General features: G+C 37.2%; 1 protein-coding gene across 12 annotated transcripts in view; it reads left to right on the top strand.

The window, feature by feature from the left end:
• The window catches only part of LOC102232991 (regulating synaptic membrane exocytosis protein 2-like), a 47,454-nt gene extending 26,640 nt beyond the window's left edge, over positions 1-20,814 (top strand). For 7 of the 12 annotated variants that reach the window (XM_023344584.1, XM_023344582.1, XM_023344590.1 and 4 more), the window contains 16 exons: positions 4,293-4,460; positions 5,445-5,554; positions 6,590-6,619; positions 7,726-8,445; positions 9,841-9,882; positions 10,042-10,080; positions 10,462-10,488; positions 11,533-11,555; positions 11,630-11,727; positions 12,862-13,011; positions 14,345-14,529; positions 15,513-15,648; positions 16,719-16,831; positions 17,481-17,582; positions 18,732-18,871; positions 19,955-20,814. In XM_023344584.1, the coding sequence (XP_023200352.1) occupies positions 4,293-4,460; positions 5,445-5,554; positions 6,590-6,619; positions 7,726-8,445; positions 9,841-9,882; positions 10,042-10,080; positions 10,462-10,488; positions 11,533-11,555; positions 11,630-11,727; positions 12,862-13,011; positions 14,345-14,529; positions 15,513-15,648; positions 16,719-16,831; positions 17,481-17,582; positions 18,732-18,871; positions 19,955-20,143 (2,272 nt within the window). In that variant the 3' untranslated portion in view covers positions 20,144-20,814. The remainder of the gene's footprint in view (positions 1-4,292; positions 4,461-5,444; positions 5,555-6,589; positions 6,620-7,725; positions 8,446-9,840; positions 9,883-10,041; positions 10,081-10,461; positions 10,489-11,532; positions 11,556-11,629; positions 11,728-12,861; positions 13,012-14,344; positions 14,530-15,512; positions 15,649-16,718; positions 16,832-17,480; positions 17,583-18,731; positions 18,872-19,954) is intronic. The other 5 variants (XM_023344587.1, XM_023344586.1, XM_023344591.1 and 2 more) reach the window with 5 other exon arrangements.
• Positions 20,815-21,201: the final 387 nt, after the last annotated feature.

Raw genomic sequence — 21,201 nt, 5'->3', positions numbered from 1 at the left:
CTTTTATCACATCAGCATCAATTTATTATCAGTAGTAGTATTATTTGTTTTGAAGAAACAACCTGATTCTCATTAAAAAGTAACTTTTTTCTTGTAATTTTAAATAAAACATTTGATAAATGTGTGGCCTTATTCTCCTAATAAAGCAGAAATTCTTGGCGCCTGACCCTAATACTCCAGATCAAAATAAAAACCACTTTTTAAAAAATATTTTCTGTTATTTCTCGTTTAGGAAAGAAACCAAGGTAATAAATTGGTAATATATTATCTTGGTAAATTGTTATTAGATGATTCTAGTTTTAGATTAGTGGATTAAAGAGCAACGAGGTGAGATTTCTTTTTATGAGTTGAAATTACTTGCTGCTTTTCGAGGCACAATGTTTTTTGTTCTTTGAAGATAGCCTTTTATTTTTACCCAAACTTTTCTCTTCTTCTGTGGCTCTTTACCTCTCTGACTTCTGACCTCTGGTTGCCAGCGGCAACCCTCTGAATCCGTTGTACCGGGAGGACGCGGTGCGGCTGCTGCGCGGCTCCAAACTGAGTCGAGCGTATTCTGACGCCTGTCAGTACAGCAGCCTGGACAGGTAACCGAGGGAAACAGCACCAGCACACGTGGACTGGAGCTAGAGAAGCATGAAGTCCGGTTCCGGCTTAATTAAACCTTTAGAATGGGAAAACTTTAATTAATAAATCAGTACTGAAGTTATGGAAGAGCTGCAGTTGGATCATTGATGTAATGCTGGACTGGACATCACGTCAATTAGCGCGCGCCGTTGCTGTGCTTTGAGTCAGGAAGATCTGTGGTCGGAGAAATTACACAATAACATGAAAAAAGGACGCCATTTTTTTCCATTATTTGACAACACAGCAATAACTAGATAACAAAGGTATACATTTCAGTGGTCAGGAAAATGTTTTAATTTGATACACTTGAACGTGATCGCCGCTCTGCTGGCTAGCAGAGCTGTTGTCGGTTGGTTACCATGGCAACGGGTCTTTGGGTTTAGAAACTTTAGAGTAAAGCCGACTCAGAGCGCAAGAAAAGAACAAAGCAGAATACGAATGGTTTCGAGTTGCTCTTCCCCTGTTTTTCAGCGTTATTTTCCCTTGCTGTGTAAATCACTGCAGCTGCTGTGATTTATAAAAGTTCAATAAACGACAAAAACTGGAGTAATTGCTTCCTTTGTAGATTGTTGCAATATTCATAACAATCATCAAATAGGTTGACATTTTATAAAGTTTAGGAGCCATACTTTGTTAAATTTGAACAAACTTTGGCACCAGTAAAGATGTAAAATTTAATTATTGACCAGCATTACAGAGAAATTAGCTCAGTCCTCTCTTGCATTTTCACAGAACTGTTAGAAACCAAATTATTTATAGATTTATATCAAAGGATAACACAGATCAACTTTCTAAGCTTCAACTGAAGACATATTTTATAGAAATCTGATAAGAAATAAAGGTGCTACGAACATTTTTCTAACAGATTTTGCATCATTATTATGACTCTCTGCACTATAATTGCGCCTGCAGGAGCGTCACTAGCATTAGCGGGTAACAGGCGCTGTCCGATCCAGTATGATGTGCTGATGTGTTGGACCATGAAAAGCAGAAACGGGTCTGAACTGGATGTAATGCACTTTAGTCCTGATGTTAGAGCTGATTTATGTTCAGGTTTTAGTTGAGAATAACTTCGTCTCACTGTTGGTTCCTTGAGTCGGTTCTGGTTTTAGTTGTATAGTTTCACACTTCACACCTCTGACTTAGCATTAGCCTCCCTTAACGTTGTAGCACCACCTTCCTTCTTCCTTTGCTGTTTTTGGTACTTTAGTAGTAGAAGTTGTGGACATTTTGGTGTTTAGTTTGTGCTGAACATCTGGATTCAGTTCCTCCTCCTCTGTATTCAGGCGACACCTGAGGAGAATGTCTGTCGCCAACTCTCTCGATTCCTACGACAGGTACAGCTGCAGTAGCTAGTTGTAGTACCAGCAGAAACAGTTGTTACATTTTAAAGAGTAAACATGTAACTATTGATATGCTTCTCTGCATGTAAGATACTTTAACGGTGCACAACAAACCTGGACAAACCATATAATGAATGGGAGTTGTGAGGATTACAGGTAAGCTCTGCTAGTTGTTAATTTACAGGTGCATCTCTGTAGATTCAGTAATTTAATTCAAAAGAAGAAACTCATATGTTGCATAGATTCACAGGGCCGGATTTACAAGGATGTGGGGCCCGGGGCTGTAGCCAGCTTGGTGCCCTGTCCATTAAAGGAAATGTATTTTACTAAAGAAAATTAAAGTACATTAATAGGTAGTCGCCTTATTGGTAGGTACTAATCATAACTCCATATTCTTCCTGAAGAAACCGACTATAACTTCATAATTTTCAAATACAGGAATATTGTTTATGATCATAAAAATCCCCAAATATTGATGCACCTCAACTAATTTGGGCATATAAGTTTTATATAACATGGAATATTTGCAAAATATGTATTCATTAAAAAAATAAAGAAGAAGAAAATCTTTGGAGTCCTGGGCTACCGCCCCTGTAAGTGCTTTCTAAAGTGATTTATTTCAAGTGCTTCAACCACTAAATGCCACTGCTTGAGAAGTTTGTTTGTTCATGGAACACTGTATCTAAAAATATTAAACGAAAGTTTAGTGGAAGGAAAAATGTTTGTTAATAAGAGGTGGGCAAGTAACAAGGATGATCCTAACTTGGAATAAAGCAAAGTCATTTCATGAGTTTGGGGAAGATTCACAAGGTGTGAACCGTAGCTGCAATCAGTGAGCAAAATAAAGCTAGAATTTTATCGCACTATTTTCTGTTATTATTATGATAACAATAAACATGATTGTTTTATAAAAAATATTCTCATTTGAAACAGAATTCTTCAAGATGCCACTTAAGATTTATACCACTAAACTACACCCAATAACTACATTTAGTCATATTTTCTGCTATGTTTATGCTCTCCTTGAACAAATAGTGTAGAAAATATGAAAAATTACAGTTTTGTTTTTAAACATTATTAAATAATTTTGCCATATGTTGTATAATCTGTATCTTATGGTTCTTATTTGTAGCTGTTTCTTGAGAGAAAATGAACTTTGGGTTTTTATTAGATGTGAGTCAAATATTGCCACAATAGTAGCAATATATCACCCTGTGTGTAGTAACTCAAAATAATGCAAGAGTGTCAGTTTTTGAATTGAATTACTGAAACAATTAATTGAGATGCAGCCATAGTGTAGAAATAGTGAAAGGTTTTCAGTGTTTGACGTTGTTCTGTTCTGCAGTCAGGACTTCATCCCAGACTTTCCCTATGAGCCAGAAGCTTATGACGAGGAGCTGCTGAGGTAAACAGACCAGTTACAGACTGGAGGACACCCAGTTAGCTGTAGCTGTAGTGAAAGAGGTTTGGAAAGTGCTTCTTTTCTGAATAAAATCCTTCAAAGTGCTTCAGATTCAAACTGCGTAATTTCAAAATAAAATGCAATCTAACGATTTGATTAAAAGCCTAAATTTATAGTTGAAACCAGAAATTTTAAGATAATAAAAAGACAGTTAAGCATTTTTTTTTTATCACAAGCTATAGTTAAAGGATTAAACCTTTCTTGTTTTAGGTCCGTTAGAATCACCAAAATTATTTATTTTTGCTAAATGATAGAACATTTTTCATAATAACATTTTCAGGGTAGTAACATGTATAAAGGGACATTTCAAAACATAAACTTTTATTATATTTTAGTTTAAAATATTGTCACAATATATTAATAACATTAATAGATGATATCATAGAATCGTGAATTGAAACTGTCTTCTTTAGTTCATTTGTTTTGTTTTTATCTCCAAGCTTATCTCCTGGAAAAGCTTGGAAACTTACCTTGAAAATGCTTGAGAAGTTCTTGAATTTTACTGTGGGAAAAGTGAACGAACCCAGAAAACAGTTTGAAAATGTCGACTGAATTGTTGTCGTCTTTGACTTCTTATTTTCCTTCAGGGAAGTCTGAGCTCTTCTTCTCTGGAATTCTGACTTTTATGTCCTTCAGTTTTAGTTAAAAGCTTTTATTTTTCTGTTCTCACCTGTTCTGGTTTTTGTTGAAACTTCCTGGGAAACATCGTGCCAAATATATTTCCTCTCCTACAAACCGTGCCTTTTTTACTTTTGAGATCCACAGGTGACCAGAACAATGTCCACTCCGTGTCACTAACCCATCCCCCAGGTGCAGCGGTTGTCATGGTGACAGTAGTTGACAGTTGTCATGGTAATGCGCAGGTACAGCAGGGGGATGGACCGGAGGGATTACTACAGCCGCTCTCGCTCAGCCGACCAGCGAGCGATGGCCGACCGACCCGTCTACGCGCGGTCTCACTCGACTGACCGCGCTGACTCCTCCTACCTTAGGTCTGGTCGCTCTGCCCCCCCTTCACCTGCACTGATCAGGTGACCCGCTGCTGACCAATCAGGAGGCGGCTCAGTCTCTACGGTGCTTGCCAAGTGTCGTTTGGAGCATGAAGTCCAACTCTTTATTTATTTACTAATCAGCCATTTTAACCCTCTTTGTTTTTTGTTGCATGTTTGGCAGCCTGACTTGTTGTTCGTTGCCTTTTGTTTATTTGATTTGTTGTTTTGGTTCGACCGTTATGTTGCAACCATGCATGTGTGCAACCCAGAGAGAAAACATTTAATTTATCGTCTGCCTGCTTGGCTTTCCTGCAACCTGCTGTCGAATCCTCTAACACACACAAACACACCGAGTAACTGTCCTCAAATTAAAAACTGGACAAAAAAAGCTGTACATACATTAAAATATACATTGGAGGATTGGTTTGTTTTAATTAGGGCTGGAACAATTAATCGCGATTAATCGATTGTTAAATAATTTCAGCTAATTTAGTAATCAATTAGCCATTAACTGGAATACAGAATCAAAAAAGACAATTTGCTGAAAAAAAAAGCCAAAACTGTGCAAGCTACTGTATATATACAGTATATAATCAAGACACTTTTGTCTGTACATATGTTCCACCCAAAACTCCTCAAGTGGACTAATTTTAGCTTTACTTTATTCAAACCCATGACAGGAATGCTATATTACTGCACTTATATGTTTATTTTCTTATTTAAAAAATATTTCCAATATTGCATAAAGAAAGTTTAAGCGGTTAAATGAAAAATCTTAACAATTGTGCCAATTATTAAACCCAGTTAATTGATTAATCACCAGAATAATTGATTACTAAAGTAATCATTAGTTGCAGCTCTAATTTTAGCTATTGATGTTGTGTTTAATTTACTAAGCGAATGCATGGTTCCTAATCAAACTTTGACATTTGATTTTTCTTCCTTATTTCTGTTTGTAGTTTATTTTCTGGATACTCCATTGCCTTATATATTTATTTATTGACTTTATTTTTTTTAAAACAGGGCTAACGCTCGCGTCGGATCCAACATGACGAGTCCCACCGGAACGGCGGTCTGCCCTCGCCGCGGACGCCAGCTTCCTGTTGTCCCTCCAAAAGGACCTCTGGACCGAAGTATGTTTACTGGAGAACAGCTGATCTTATTGCCATTGGCTAATAATAATCAATATTATCTGCATTCAAGATATTTATCTACTTCATTTAATTTTTATTTAGTTAATTTATGCAGCATCAGTTCACCCATCTTGAGACACATAGTCAAAAAAATTTATATCCAGAGAAGGATAATCACATTCAATGAGTCCAGTACAATGTAATATATACAAACTCAAATTACGTTACATGCTTTATTTTGCTTTTTAAAACAGTTTCAGCTTTTTATTTAATTTCTGGGGAAATCAAAGTTTATCCCCTCTAACAAAAACAGAGACATTTCTGATTGGTTCTAATTTTTAGGGAGTTTTTTTTTAGTTCATGTCAAATTTATTTATAAATCACATTTTAAAACAAGTTTTCCCAAAGTGCTGTAAAAAGCAAGAGACAAACCAAGACACAAAATAAATATTTAAACCCTCATAAAATACTATAATTTAGGCAAAGTTCTAAAAGAGAAATCAGAATCTACGTTTTCTTAAAAACTGAAAAATAAAGTTTTAGAAAATCTTTTTAGAAACTGATTATTAATCAAAAGCTTTGGCCCTCAACATGTTACAGTCGACAGCAAAAAGTAAATGACAGAGTTTGAGGTTAAATAAATCTTTTGGTGCGATGAAGATAAAGTACATTTGTTGTTTTCTTTACTGCTTCTAAATGAGTCGTTTTAACCGATTTCTCCTTATTTCTGGTGTTAACTGAATACATATAGAAATGCTTCATGTACTTGTTTCCACCTGTATTACTTTATTTTGCCATTTGATCTGTAAATTAATTTTAAAATCTCATTGACATGAATGACCTGGACAATAAAAGCACTATAAAACGTACTTTCAAAGTTTTACAACTTATTAAACATCAGCAATCATCAAATTATAAATAAAAATTAAAAAGTCCGACAACATATTGATTCACCTTTTATAAAATTAATATTTTCTGTGCAGCGGATCCTGCTGAGTAGAGTTTAGCCGTCTAACGCTGAGTTGTTTCTTTCAGATGGAGAACCTTTTCACTGTGTTCAGACAGGTAGTGACTTCACCACCTGAGTGTCGTTCGTTAGAAATAGAGACATTCTCTGCATGTGTTGGGTCCTTAAGAAGAACGTTGTGTCGTAGCTGTAGTTGCTGATAAATGGAGGATAAAAGTGATGATTAGATGGAACAGATTAAGATGTGTGTGTGTGAAAACACTCGTGGACGTCACTGTGGGTTGATCAGGGCTTTGTGGGAAAGTCCTAGCTGCGTTGTAATGCAGGTGTGTCAGGGGTTTACCTGCACTGAATGTCTGAGGGTTCAGCTGGTGGATCTATTGGCTGGTAACTAGCAACCAAAAACTTCACAAAGGTGACATATTATGCAAAATTCTGATGTTGCATGTTTTTGGACTTCCATTTGGGTCTCAACTGCTTCTAAAAACTGCTCAAGAGTAACAACAAAAAGCACCCAGCCATTTCTTGGCAATAAGTTCAAGGTTTTTGGTGCTTGGAAAATTAGCCATTTCAAAAACCTCCAGGTTATTAAGTTTCATTCCACGGGCACTGTGCCGTTACCTAGCAACCTCAGCGGAGTTCTGCCCGTTACCTAGCAACCCAAGCAGAGCTCCAGGACGTTTGGTCAGCTGTTTGTAAGACTGTATAGGCTGTACATGACTGCTGTTGTCTTACTGCATTCTTGTTGGTTGTGCAGGAGGCTCCACGTCTGCTTTTCAAAGATGTACAGTTGTGTAATCGCACATCTGTTTGCAGCCATTTTCCCTGAGCTCAAAATAGGCCCAACTGACCAGACTAAAATCTCATTATCTAAGAATGATTTTGGGCAAAAACAGCAAAGGACATGTTTTGTACAGGCCTCAGATCTGTCCTAACCTGTTCAAAGAAGCATAATAGATCACTTTTAATCAATGAAGTTGATTCTCAAAGTTGTGTGAATTCAGTGGAAAGAATCTGGAGTCATTTTCTTCTTCTGCTACCTGCTGAACTTGATGCCTCCTCTCTGTGTTTTAACTACAGTAGTGATGTGATTGGTCATGTGACTGGTTAGCCTCTGAAGTTGATCATGCTGTCATTAATCCTCTCATTGTTTCTGTTCATCTTCTTGTTTCCTCTTTCTTTAAACTGAACTGCTGTTCATCAGTTTTGGCCACACCATCTGCAGGAGCACCAACAGCCCCAGCCCCACCCACGTCCCCTCATGAATTCCCGCCCCCCATACAGAAACATGCCGCTCCTCTAGTCAATCATCAACCTCCTCCAATGATACGAATTCAGGGGCCACCAGCTCATCCACCTCCATCCACTCCTATTCATCCTCCACCTGTCCCTCCACCTGTACGCGCACCTGTGCCTACATATGCACCCGTTCCTCTACCTGTACGCGCACCTGTTCCTACATCTTCACCCGTTCCTCCACCTGTACGCGCACCTGTGCCTACATATGCACCTGTTCCTCCACCTGTACGCGCACCTGTGCCTACATATGCACCCGTTCCTCCACCTGTATGCGCACCTGTTCCTACATCTGCACCCGTTCCCCCACCTGTACGCGCACCCGTGCCTACATCTGCACCCGTTCCCCCACCTGCACCTGCTTCTGTGCCTGCACCCACCCCTGGTCCTCCACCCACACCTGTACCTCAACCTGCGCCTCAACCTGCACCCACAGTCACACCAACACCTATAGCTGCCCCCGTTTCCATCCCAACACCTGCACCTACTCCGGCCCCGCCTCCTGCTCCTGTTCAGCCCCCTCCTCCTGTCGTACAACCACAACCACCTCCTGAATCCACTTTACCCCCAACTCCATCCCCAGCCCCTTCACCAGCACCCTCACCAGCCCCACCCCCTCAAACTCCAGGTGTGTATTTCTGTGGGCTGGTAGGCTGATATTGACCCTTTGCATCTATATCACCTAATTGCGTTGAGGCGCCATGACAGAGGTTTGGAGTATTGAAAGAAGCGACTGCGATTGTTTTTGCCAATATAGCCTTGCTTTTATTTGCTCAATTCAACCTGATTTGTCTGTGGAAGTAGTACGTCTGTTTGGGGCTCATAGACTAGTTGGCGGTATTTACAAAAACTGGACATAGCTAGCTTAGAAACCGACCCATAGCTTTTCCCTTATATTTGCCTGAATTCCAGCCACATGGTTTAAACCAATGTCATAAACAACTTTTCTCCTTACACCGGAGCGTATGAAAGTCTAGTTGCAGGGTTTCCCCCAGTGTATTATAAGCCTGGTGGGCCCCCAGGCTTTATTTGCCCCTCATCAGGCTAAGCATAGTTTGTTTTAAATAGGTTGTTTTCTACACCAGTATCTGTGAGCATAAATATGGATTAAGCTAGGGTTTATAGTTGATGCATTGAGTTGGGTGTGAACCTGAACCTGCACGTTAGCTTCACATGCTGTTATTTTAAATTGCGGTGTCTGCTTGTGCTCCTCCGAATTTTTGTAACTTCTACACAAAAACACAGACTGTCCTAGCGCCTCTACCACTTAGCTTAGCAGGTTTTCTAGGGGAAACCCTGAGATGCTTGCCAGTTTTTCTCAAACATGGTTGGCTACATGATGGTGCGGCATTCTCTCCAGGCTTACTAAGAAAGAGTCTGCAAACCTTAGTTACCGTCTACAGACAACGGCCTCCAGACCTTTAATGGTGTTTCATTTTGACGTTTAGTAAATGATAGACGTTTGCTGAATGTTCATGGGACTGTAAACATTCAGTGTTAGATTGATAGACGTGTACCTTCTCCATGATACAATGTTTGATTGCATCTTACTAATTTTATGTATGAAGATTAGTAATCATCAGTAAAAGTGTTTACTGCAAATCCTCGAATACACAGAGGACTGCCAGTCCTTACCATTGACGGCTGCTATGAATTATTGTCTTCTTTCCTCATCAAAAGACGTGCAACAAAATTACAAATTTGGTTAGCTTCTTGTGAGCAGCACTTTACGGTCATTTTTACAGTGAAATCAACTAAATGCAAGCGATATTTAGGGACCAAATGCCTGTTTTTGATTAAATTTACAGGCCTTATCATGCAGATAGGTCGTTTTGACATCCATCATGGCAGAGCGGCTATTTTCTGAAAAGCGTGATGTCACATGCAAACGGTCAATTCAGGAGTTTAGTGCTAGAATGTTCCACATTTCTCACATTCAATACTATTCATTCATCTAATGCTTCATTTATGTGTTCATGTGTTCATGTTTGTTACATCATCACATCATGTCTGCATGTATCAGACCCAGAGAGACGCTCAGCTACACCTGGCGGCACCAGAAAAGGCAAGTCCACTCAGGGTGGTCTGATGATGAGTTCAGGTGATTCTTGAACTCGTAAACTGAAGCTTTGGGTTGTTGTTGACAACGAAGAGGGGGTCACCTGAATGATGTCACTGTCACTGTGGGTTTGACCAATCACCTGTCTCTTTCTGCATGATGCAGAGGTCACATGGGAGGACCAACAGAGGAAAACACCCAATGGTACGGCAGCACCCTCTAGTGTTTAGATTGTAGTCACTGCAGTCTGGAGAGGGTATGGTTTGCTTTAGTTGGTATCCCTTTAATTGTTAGTAACCTTCCAGGTAAAGACCCGTCAGCCATAATTTGCTTGTTACCATTATTGTCATAAAAACATTGTGAATATTCCCTTTTTAAATTATTGTTTCTTTTTTGTTGTGTTAGTGGCTTGTAGCTAAACACAACACAAAACATTTTTTTATGACAATAAAATGGGACGAAGAGCTGAGCTCTGAGGTACGCCGTAAATATATTTATAGTAACAGGTGAAACTGATAATGCCCAGCTCTCTCATTTCATACACGATTTGTCCTGATCAATTTGTTTGATTGTTGTTGTTTGAAGGAGACATGTTGCCAGCGAGTGGAGAAGGTAAAGAGCTTCTTTCTTCTTTGTAGTTTAGATTTGAGCTGCTTTAGAGTTTTCTAGTGCTTGACTCAAGCTTGGTTTTCATCTCTGGTTTAAAAGATAGAATGAAAAACTGAAAGTAGTCATCCTTTTCACTTCGTTTTAGAAAATGTTTGACCCCTAATAATTTAGTCCTGTTTTCTTTGGTAGAAACAAAAGGCCAGGAATGGACACCACTAGCTAAAAAGTTAGCTGTGCTAACCCTAAGCACTAATCATAAACATTAAATCTGTTAGCGCTAATGTGCTACATATCAACATGGTATTTAGTTGAATCTAATGCTAAAGCGCTAATTTCAACCATGTTGACACTCCACCATGTGTCAATGACACAACATATGCAACCATGCAGCTTTAAATTGGTTATTGAACACCTATCAACATGGTTACACTTCTTTTGAACAGACCTTTCACTCATAATTTCAGTTTTATAGTTGTTGAGTTTTGCTAACTCTGTTGCTTTAATTTGCCTTATTGACCACGGAGAGGCTTTGGTCAGAAAGCACACAGGCCCTCAGCGCATTTTAACCATTTTACTGTGGAACAGCAATGCATTCTGGGTACAGAATAAACATGAGAGAAAATAAAAATGCTACATACATGATCTTCGCTCGCTTCAAAATAGCAGCATGAATTTAAATGTCTAACTACTTAACAAGATCTTAACAGTCAATAACTAAAACTTCAACATGGAGGTTCATTCAAGTAAAAGTTTAAAAAAGCACAAAAGAGGAGATTAGGGGAAGCTAAATGTGCTAATAGTTTTCAAATCTAAAAATTAGTCCAGCTAAAAATTAGTTGCGCTATTAGCGCACAAGAGGAAGTGTTTCCACCACTGCATAAGAGCATATTCTGAATTCAAAAACAGCTTCATGGTAACGTCTCTGTCCATAGAGACAAACCTGGACGTCACTGTTTTAAATTAAACACAATAAAATCCCATGATGACATTTTGTGCCACATTTCAAATTTTTTATTTTAAACTGATCCTCCTCTTGTGTCTCTGCAGGTGTGATGAAGGACCCCACTAAGGTAAAATGCTAACCCACAGCAATCCAAACCATGTCATGGCCTTACTCACCTGTTTGCTCATCTTCTGTCCTCAGATGAGGGACAGCCTGTCCTTTAAATCGTCAGACAGCGACGTCAGCGACGTGTCTGCCATGTCCAACGCGTCTGAAACCAGAACCGCCCTCAAGATCAGGTGAGAAGCCAGAAACCAGCCTCACGGTATTAACATATTTATGAAATTTGCCTCTTTTTGCCATCTTTCAACACAAACAATCAATGCACTTTATTAGGTTATGGATCTCACATTCTTTTACAAATTAAATATGAACATGTTGATGCGAATTTACAGTTAGCCTCTTTTGCTTTTAAATTAAATGCAACCTTCAAATTTTGATCTGTGAGCAAGAACTGCACAAAAAATCTTGTTTGCAGTTTGTCACCAGCAGTGTTGGTCAGATGAATCTAAAATTTAAGATTTACAAATTTAGCCAATAAAGCTAATTCTGATTAAATCTGTCACTAAAATCCTCAGAAAATGCATTAAATGGTGTGATTGTGTTGGAAAATGACAAAATGTGGACAAGTTGCAAGTTGCTTTACTATCACATACATTAAGTTAATATAGGACTGAGACAATTAGTTGGATTAATTGTAATTAATCAATTTTGAAATAATTGTCTAATCGTTAACTGAAGTATGCAGACTCTAAAAGGCCAATTGTTGACAGAACAAGACTGTGAGCAGTTGATAGATAGATAGATAGATAGATAGATAGATAGATAGATAGATAGATAGATAGATAGATAGATAGATAGATAGATAGATTGATTGATTGATTGATTGATTGATTGATTGATTGATAGATTTAGCTACAATTGACCAAGGAAAGGAATGCTATGTTGTTACATTTTCAACAATAAAAGGTTTTTGTTGTCATTTACAAAATTATTTGTTTATTTGCATTTCCTTATGTATTTCTAATATTTTATATAAAAAAGCTTAAATGGTTGGTTAAATGAAAAAATTGCAGAATGTACCAATTTTTTTCAAAACCTGATTAACCGATTAACAATCAGAGTAATCAATTAAAAAATAATCGTTAGTTGCAGCCCTAATCGATAGAACAATTAACTTCCGTCTCAGATCTGTCGTCTTTTCATTTTCTACTGCCTGCTTTATGTATGTTAAGTTTCACTTTATTTATTTTTTGCATGCTGTTTTTTTTTTTTTTTTGACGATGTTTGCATGTGAATCTTTTCGTCTGCCATCTTTTTGCATGTTTCTCCATTTGCATGCTGCCATCTCGTCCTCTGATTGGCCGAAACAGTAAGGCAGAGTCTGTGGAGGACCAATCAGGGGACTTGGGTGGCGGATCAGAGGGGGCACAGGAAGTAGAGGGAGCAGCAGAGGGCGAGTCTCAGCTCCATAAGAGCGAATCAATGGAGGAAGGACTGGAGGAGGAGGCGCAGTCTGAAAAGTAAGAAGGATGTGCATTTTATGCTTCAAAAACACAAAATCTTACCAAATACTTCTGGTCTAGTTTCTAGTGCAAATTTTTACTACATTTGAATTAAGACAAAATTAACTTAAAAGTCAGTTTAAGTAAAAAATTACTTAATATTGCTGAAAAAGTTCTAGTTCTACATGCAAATTACTTCACTTATAATATGGGAAAATGTCCTGTTATAAGAGAAACTGTTACCTTTTAAAATCAACCATTTACTTAAAAACAACTCCTAGATTTTGCTGAAAGGTTACTTGAAGGTTAGTTTTGTATTATTTCAAGTGTACTCAGATATTTGCACTAGAAACTAGAAAAATACTTGGTAAGATTTTTTGGTTTTGCAGTCTAACCCGTGTGCAGACTCATTCAGTCCAATCCAGCTGAACCAGTAGGAGACGCAGTGACGTACCTTTGTGAAATGGTCACACTTTGCAAAAAGTCAAAATCTTACCAAGTAATTTTGGTCCAATTTCTAGAGCAAATATCTTAACACACCTGAAATAAAACAAACTAACTTACAAGTAGCTTTTTTTTTTTTTTTTTAGCACAATAGGAGTTTGTTTCAAGTCAATAAGTTCTTAATATTGATGAAAAATCATCAATAATATTAACTGAAATAACAGATTATTTCTACTACTATGTACATCGTCGTTATTGTTTTCATTATTCTGACATCAGTGGTATCAGCAAGACAATAGATAATAAAAAACATGTGTACACAAATTTGAAAGTACAGTAGCAACCACACAATTCATATATATGAATAGGGAGTTTTAGTAAATATGTTAATCTATTTTTCCGCTTCTTTTTAAGCTAAATATATTCTTGTTTATGTCTAAATAGTATTATTGTAAAAAACATGAATTGGATGACACAATGTCTTGTTCTTACTGTGTGTTTATTTCTGTATATATTTGTGTATAAGTGGATAAATATATATTTCCTCTCATTTGTTTGTTCCTTTTTTAGCTACTAAAGGTATAATATGCAGTTTTTCTTTTATATGGCTCAAAATAAAGCAGTAAATATCAATGTCATGAGTGATTATTGACTTAAGATAAGCTCCTATATCTTGCTAAAAAGCTACCTGTAAGATAGATTTGTCTTAATTCAAGTGTACTAAGATATTTGCACTAGAAACTGGACAAATATACTTGGTAAGATTTTGTGTTTTTGCAGTGAATGTTGCCCTCAGCAGTGTTCATGTCACCCAGCTTCTGGTGTTTTTATTTTATCCCTCTTAATACCGTTAGTTTATTTAACCTTTTTTGTTTTGACTGAGAGAAATATATTTATTTTACTTCAGAGCTGCATCTACCTCCGGTGCTCCTCTCACCAAGTCCTCCAGCGTCGGCGGAGAGATTTGCTCGTTAGGGAGAAACGACGACGACGACGACGACAAGAAGCGACGCTCCAGCTTCGGAGCGAGGATGATGGGAATGGTGGGACTGGGAAAGAAGAGTCAGAGCGCGTCCCAGCTCAATCCAGAGGGTCGGTCCCAGTTCGATCAAAGCTCACAGACAAACAGGAAGTCAGATCTTAACAGAAACAGGAGTTCCACAAGGACCATTTAAGAACTTTTTTAATTTTGTCATTTCAAAATTATAATACCTGATTATTTATGTAATATATTCTCTTTTACCTGATATAACAATTCAATTTGATTTAAAAAATACTTTATTGACCCCAAAAGGAATTAAACATTGTTGTAACTCATTTCTTCTTCAAATAATATAATACCACTAATTTTAAATCTTAGACTTCAAGCCAACTTCTATTTCCATTTGAAAGACATAAAAAATATTGTGATTTCTTTTACTCTTTACTATGAACTATGAGCAAGAGTAACCTTGGAATAGGACAAAGCTGACATAAGTAACTTTTCAGCAAGTTATAGAGGTTTGTTTAAAGTAAATAATTGATGGAAAAAGTTCTAACTGGCAAGGGGCACTAAAACCGTTACCTGGCAACCCTGCCCAAGCCCAGCCCGTTACCTAGCAACCAGTTCTAGTTCCACTGGCAGATTATTCCATTTAGAATATTTTTCCCATGTTAAAAGTGAAAGAATCTGCCAGTGAAACTAGTACTTCTTCATCAAGGTTAAGGAGTTATTGACTCAGAACAAGCTCCTGTGTCTAGCTGAAAGTTACTTGTAAGTTAGTTTTGTCATATTTCAAGTGTACTAAGAGATTTGCACTAAATACTAGATCAAAAATATTTGGTAAAATTGACCATTTTTGCAGTGGCCAATTGTTAAGATTGCGTTCAGTTTTTTGGCAGAAATTTCCCCTTTTTATTTCTTCCTATCTACAGTGGCCAAAATACGCTGCCATACATTCCAGATGCTTTATGTTAACTAATTTCATGCAGTCCAGAACAAGTTTTTTAGTGCTTCCATCTGCTCCTGCAGGAGATCTACACCCTAAAACACTCATTCATATTTGTGTTAAATCTCTTTTGTTTGTCCCCTACAGAGGAGGAGAAGAAGAAGAAAGTGATAAGACTTCCTGTCCAGAGGAGCGTAGAAACCGGTTTGGCCATCGAGTTTAAATCTCGATTCACCCGACAGCCGAGTCGAGATCCGGACGCCGAGGATCCAAAACCCGGAGCGTACGCACTTTTCAGTTCAACACTTGTTTCTGTTTCGTTCTGGTCACTGTCTCTTTTGAAAAAGAATCACACTACCATCCTCCAGTTTAGCGTCTTTTATACCTAATTTCCACTGAGTGTCACAAAGCTGGTTGGGCTTCGTCTTCTTTATATGGTGGTTGGTAATAAACATTTTTATGCGCATTACTGCCATGTACTGGAAAGAGTGGATCAGGATGGTAAATATATCCAGAGGTGGTAAAGTACCCAAAATTATACTCAAGTAAGAGTAGCACTACTTCAACATATTTTTACTCAAGTAAAAGTAAAAAGTATTTTGGTAAAAAGTCTACTGATTAACTGATCAAATTATCAATCATTTAATATTTAAAAATTATATCATCAGGCGGACCAAAATGTAAAGTGAAAAGTTTTGGTAATTTAAGCACAAAAATGACAATAATTCATATAAGTAAAAAAAAGAATAATAAAATCAGGCAAAAGAAAAATGTTTCCCAATCAGTTTCTTTCAATAAAAAACTTCAGAAACTTTAACAAAAGCTGCAGGAGTGAGTCTGGTGAATGTTTGGTTAAAACATGTTTGTGTTTCATTCAGTGTTTAGAAAAGCCAGAAATTTGACTCAAGTAAGAGCAGAAATGCTTCACAATAAAATTACTCATGTGAAAGAAAAAATACAGCATAGTAGAAATGCTCTTAAAAGTAAACAGAAAAAAAGTTACTCATGTAAATGTAACCAGTTACTACCCAACACTGAATATTTCTCTTGTTGGACAGGTTTGCATTTTCTGTATTTTCCGTTGGCCATAAAATTTAAATTACGTAAATAAATCAGTTTAATTGAAACACATCAATTGAAAAAATATCTCATGTTTCTTAATAAAGTTTTGCACTGCAATGAGGGGATTTTTCAGCCAAAATGTAAACATTTTTGTATTTTGCATTTTAATTGCATGACGCAACAGGTTACTAGCAGAACATCGAATAAGTTTTTCACACATTTGTAATGGGAAAGCTGCTAATGCCTAATAATATTAATATGTCTGCCTGTTTGTTTGTTTCTTGTCGTCAGTCTGATATTTCCAGGAGTGAAATTGGCGTCAGATAAGCAGTTCACCGGCTTCCTGGAGGGATTAGGTCCCGGCCAATTGGCTGGACGCCAGACGCTGGCCACGCCCCCCATGGGTATCAATTATTATCAATATTTAAACATTATTTATTTATTCAATCATACATCATCCTCATGCAGTCATTCACATCTATACTTATTTATTTTAGAATTTCCACTTTTAACCATAAAAAGTTTTACTTTTTTTTCAATTACTTATTTTTTATTTTGAAAAGGGCAGATTTAAAGTTACACATTGATTAAAATAATTTTATAAAAAATCTTTGTTGTTTAACATTTAGTGCTGAGAATGTTTCTTCATCTATTCTCTATGTCTAAAAATATAGAATAAATATTTGTTTACATGTTGCAGTTTTCACATTCTTTCTAGTTTCTGTGAGGAGCTACTGTATCTGTCTTAGTTGATGAGTATGGAGGGTCAGCAGTGACAAAATTAAATAAATACACCCTTGTCCCTTAGTGGGGTCGGGAGGTGCTGGTGCCTATCTCCAGCTAATGTTCCGGGCCGTATTTTATGATACATTCAATTAATTAAAGGATGTACAGTATATATTTTATGGTATGGTAATTTATTTAATTTAGTCACTTCCTGCCCTCCATAGAGGAGGCTATGTAAGGATAAAAATATCTGCAGGAAGTGTCTGTTTGTATCTAAAAGCTCATTTAAAGAGACTTGATGCCAGCTGGCGGCTGTGTGTTGATCAGGGGACATCCAGATCGGGATGGTCTACAGGAAGGAGCGGCTGGACGTGGAGGTGATCCGAGCCCGGGGGCTTGTGGGTAAACAGGGCAACAAGAACACTCCAGGTGACAAAACAAACATTTTATAATGTTGAAGATTAAAAAAATTAAGCCAGTGCTGTTGATAAACTAGGCTGGAACTGAGACAACAACATGAGAGATGCAGACAGAATTACAGTGGGATGGTTTAAGTCTAAACATATTCAGAAGTTAGAATGGCCTAGTCCAAGGATTTGTGACTTTTATCATTTTAAAGAGTCATTTTTGCTCGCAGTCCAGCTAGCTAGCTCACACTATAAAATCATACCAAGTATTATTTTTGTTTAGATTCTAGTGCAAATATCTTATTTTGTTTTATTTCAAGTGTAAAAGCTTATAAGTAATTTATCAGCCAATAACTTATTAGGAGCTTATTTTAAGTAAATATTTTATAAATATTGCCTGTAGTGCTTGGTTCACTATCAAATTGTTTTCATTTATAATTTGGGAAAAATTTGTCTTTTAAGTGAAATAATCTGCCAATTGAACTAGAACTGGTTTAAAAAAAAAATTAATATTAAAAATATATATTGACTTAAAACAAGCTCCTAATTCTTTCTGAAAAGTTACTTTTAATTTAGTTTTGTCTTACTTCAAGTGTAGTAAGATATTTGCACTTGAAACTAGACGAAATGTTTGGTAAAATGTGTTTTTGCAGTGTATGCTCTACTTTTTGATGGTCTTATCAAATAAAATCCACATATAACAGACGAGGTTCTCTCCATCCATGCTGAATAATTCATAGATTGTTTGAAACTTTAAGAAAACTGTAAATAATAAGGGATTTGGTTTATTGCTTTTTCTATGATAGCTGGATAATATTGAGCTATAAAAGACTCTGACTGGAGTGATGCTAATATTAAAGGAGAGCCTGCAGCTCCCCCTGGTGGTGGGACGGAGCATTTATCCAGAGAACGTTAAAACAGGACAGAATGTAGACACACGTCAACATGTTGTTACCCTTTATTAGCTAATATATATAAGACTCTATAAATTATCCACATTCAGTTTTTCAGTCTTTTAAAATGATCTACAACCAAAACTGAGAAGAAATATCATGTATATGTTATAAATTATGTTTCTAATAAAGGACAGAAATGCAGCTATTCTTTCTACAGATGAACGTTTTGTGTGTTTTTACCAACTGATTCATGATTCTGTTTGCTTGTGTTGCAGCTCCTTATGTGAAAGTGTATTTAATGGATAACGGGAAATGTGTGCTGAAGAGACGAACGCGTCTGGCAAGAAAAACTCTGGACCCGCTTTATCAGCAACAGCTCCAGTTTGAAGAAAACCCTGAAGGAAAAGTGCTGCAGGTAAAAATCAGGGAATACAAAAGTTACACACAGATCTCCCCTTCAAACAAACAGAACCAAAAATACTGTAAAATATGTTATTTTTAACTCAGACATGCAGAAAAATAAACCATACAGCTCTGTGATGGATTATATTGATCTAATCTGAGGATTATTGATGAAAAACAATCTATTAATGTTCTTTTTTACTACTTTATGTTGCTTAAAAAAAAGAAAAGCAGGTCAAAGGTCACATTTTATTGTGCTTACAAATATTATGTGCACTTTCTTAGGTCATCTGATGTTAAGAAATGTGATATAAAGAAAGAAAGACTAATTGAAAGTTATTAGGTAAAAGAGGTTAGGAGAAATGTTTGAGACCTAAAAGACGAGAACTCTACATGAACTTTTAAAAGCTCTGTACGAAGAAGACTACCAGTAATTCACCACATTGGACTGTAATAGTTTATTTTAAATATCTATTCCAATTCTGACCTGCATTCTTCCTCTGACACTTTGGTGTCGACCAGCAGTTTATAATATCTTTGTATGAAGAGTAGTTTATATTTAGGAGATATATAACAATACCTGTGAAAGGAAGCAGCTGAAAGTCTCATTTTTCTACCCATAATCGGTCAGTATTTTACTCTTGAGGGCTAAACTACAATACAGTAATAAAACGGTCAACATCATGCTGAGGACATTTAGCCATCAGTAGCATCAAGCTAACGCCACATCCGTTAGGTAAGCTAAAATACCGCTTTTCAACAGCTAATTATTGTCTGGATAAAATGTTTGGTGAGAGTGGTTAAACATCTACAGATGTTGGAACAGTTTTTACTGACAAAATGTCAGGTCTGCTTTAAAACAAACCTTATGCTCACAAACAACATCTGGATGGTCTGACTCTGGTATAAAAAATATGCAGTTGCAATATATGCAAAGATTGTCCACAAAAAAGGCAGTAATAGTGTTTTATAAAGTAAATGTTGTCTTTTGGTTGCAAAGTATGCGCTTTGTTTAAAATAAAATTTTCACTTAAAAATTTTATTTAATAAATAAAAAAAACTGAAAATGTGTCTAAATGTTTGCTTGTCGCTGCAGATCATCGTCTGGGGCGACTACGGACGGATGGATCATAAATCTTTCATGGGAGCTGCTCAAATCCTATTGGACGACTTGGACCTGTCCAACATGGTGATTGGCTGGTTCAAACTGTTTCCAGCCACCTCATTGGTGGACCCGGCATTGGCGCCGCTAACAAATAAGGAGACCGAAGGCGGCAAATCGTAGCATCAGGAGTCGGGACCGACTGCGTCGTCGCGTCATATGGGCCTCGAGGCGAGCCAGAGGGGACAAACGGTCGCTGGGTGCAGTGACCCTCCTGTGCTCCTGCATGCTGCATGATGATGTCGCAACGATGACGTACCAGTGCCATGATGATGTCATCGGGGCGGAGGGAGGCTCCTCCCCTCGCCGAGGAGAGGGAGGGACCGGTTGGGCAAAAGATGCTTTGAAAAAGAGAGGCCAAAAGACTCGCAGCTGCCAGCCAATCACAGCAGCTCCTCTGTGTCATGTGACGGGCGGCCTCTGTTTCCATGGAGATGCAGGAACATGGAGGTCTGCTGCAGTGTGTTTTTTGCATGGAACGACAAAAAGATTAGAAGAAAAAAAAACCCTGTCAGAAACAGAGAAAACAAACCGACACCCTGGGAATGTCGCCTGAAAACTGGAAAATAGTTTCATCATTTATGATTTTTGTAAAATATCCCTGACATGCGACTCATTTTTCAGATTACATAACGTGACTTTAGATCCATGAACGTTCTCTAAAACATCGTCAGTCCTGTAAGGTTTAACGTTCTGCTGCTATGCCTGCTACAGCCTTGTTTTAAAAAACTGGGATGCTGTATAAAATGTAAATAAATACAGAATGCAATGATTTGCAAATCATTTAAACCAAATTTCTCTTTGAAATGTCTTTTGTTTGTTCAGACAAGAAATGACTCAAAAACAAAAAATGTACAAGAAAAGGAAAAAAAGGTGCTTTTTCTCTACATTTTGTGTTGCCGTCTTTTTCCCATAATGGATTAAATTATTTTCTTCCACAAGAATCTTCTTACAATTAGGGCTGGGTGACATATTTAGTATCCAGTTTTTGTTTTCTGAAGATTTAATCTTTGGAAAATCTGCATTTTTTTGCACTCCTGGTGATTCCATAGCGAATGATTTCAGAACGCCCAGGGCGGCCATCTTATTTGACAAACCTGTAAAATTAAAAAGTTGCAAGAAAAAATGTAAAATTTTGAGATTAATCTACGATATTTTCAAGCATCAAAAGTTGAAATTTG

This window comes from Xiphophorus maculatus, chromosome 13 (genome assembly GCF_002775205.1).
Source record: "Xiphophorus maculatus strain JP 163 A chromosome 13, X_maculatus-5.0-male, whole genome shotgun sequence".
NCBI classification, from domain to species: Eukaryota; Metazoa; Chordata; class Actinopteri; order Cyprinodontiformes; family Poeciliidae; genus Xiphophorus; species Xiphophorus maculatus.
This window is presented reverse-complemented; position numbering and strand designations above follow the sequence as displayed.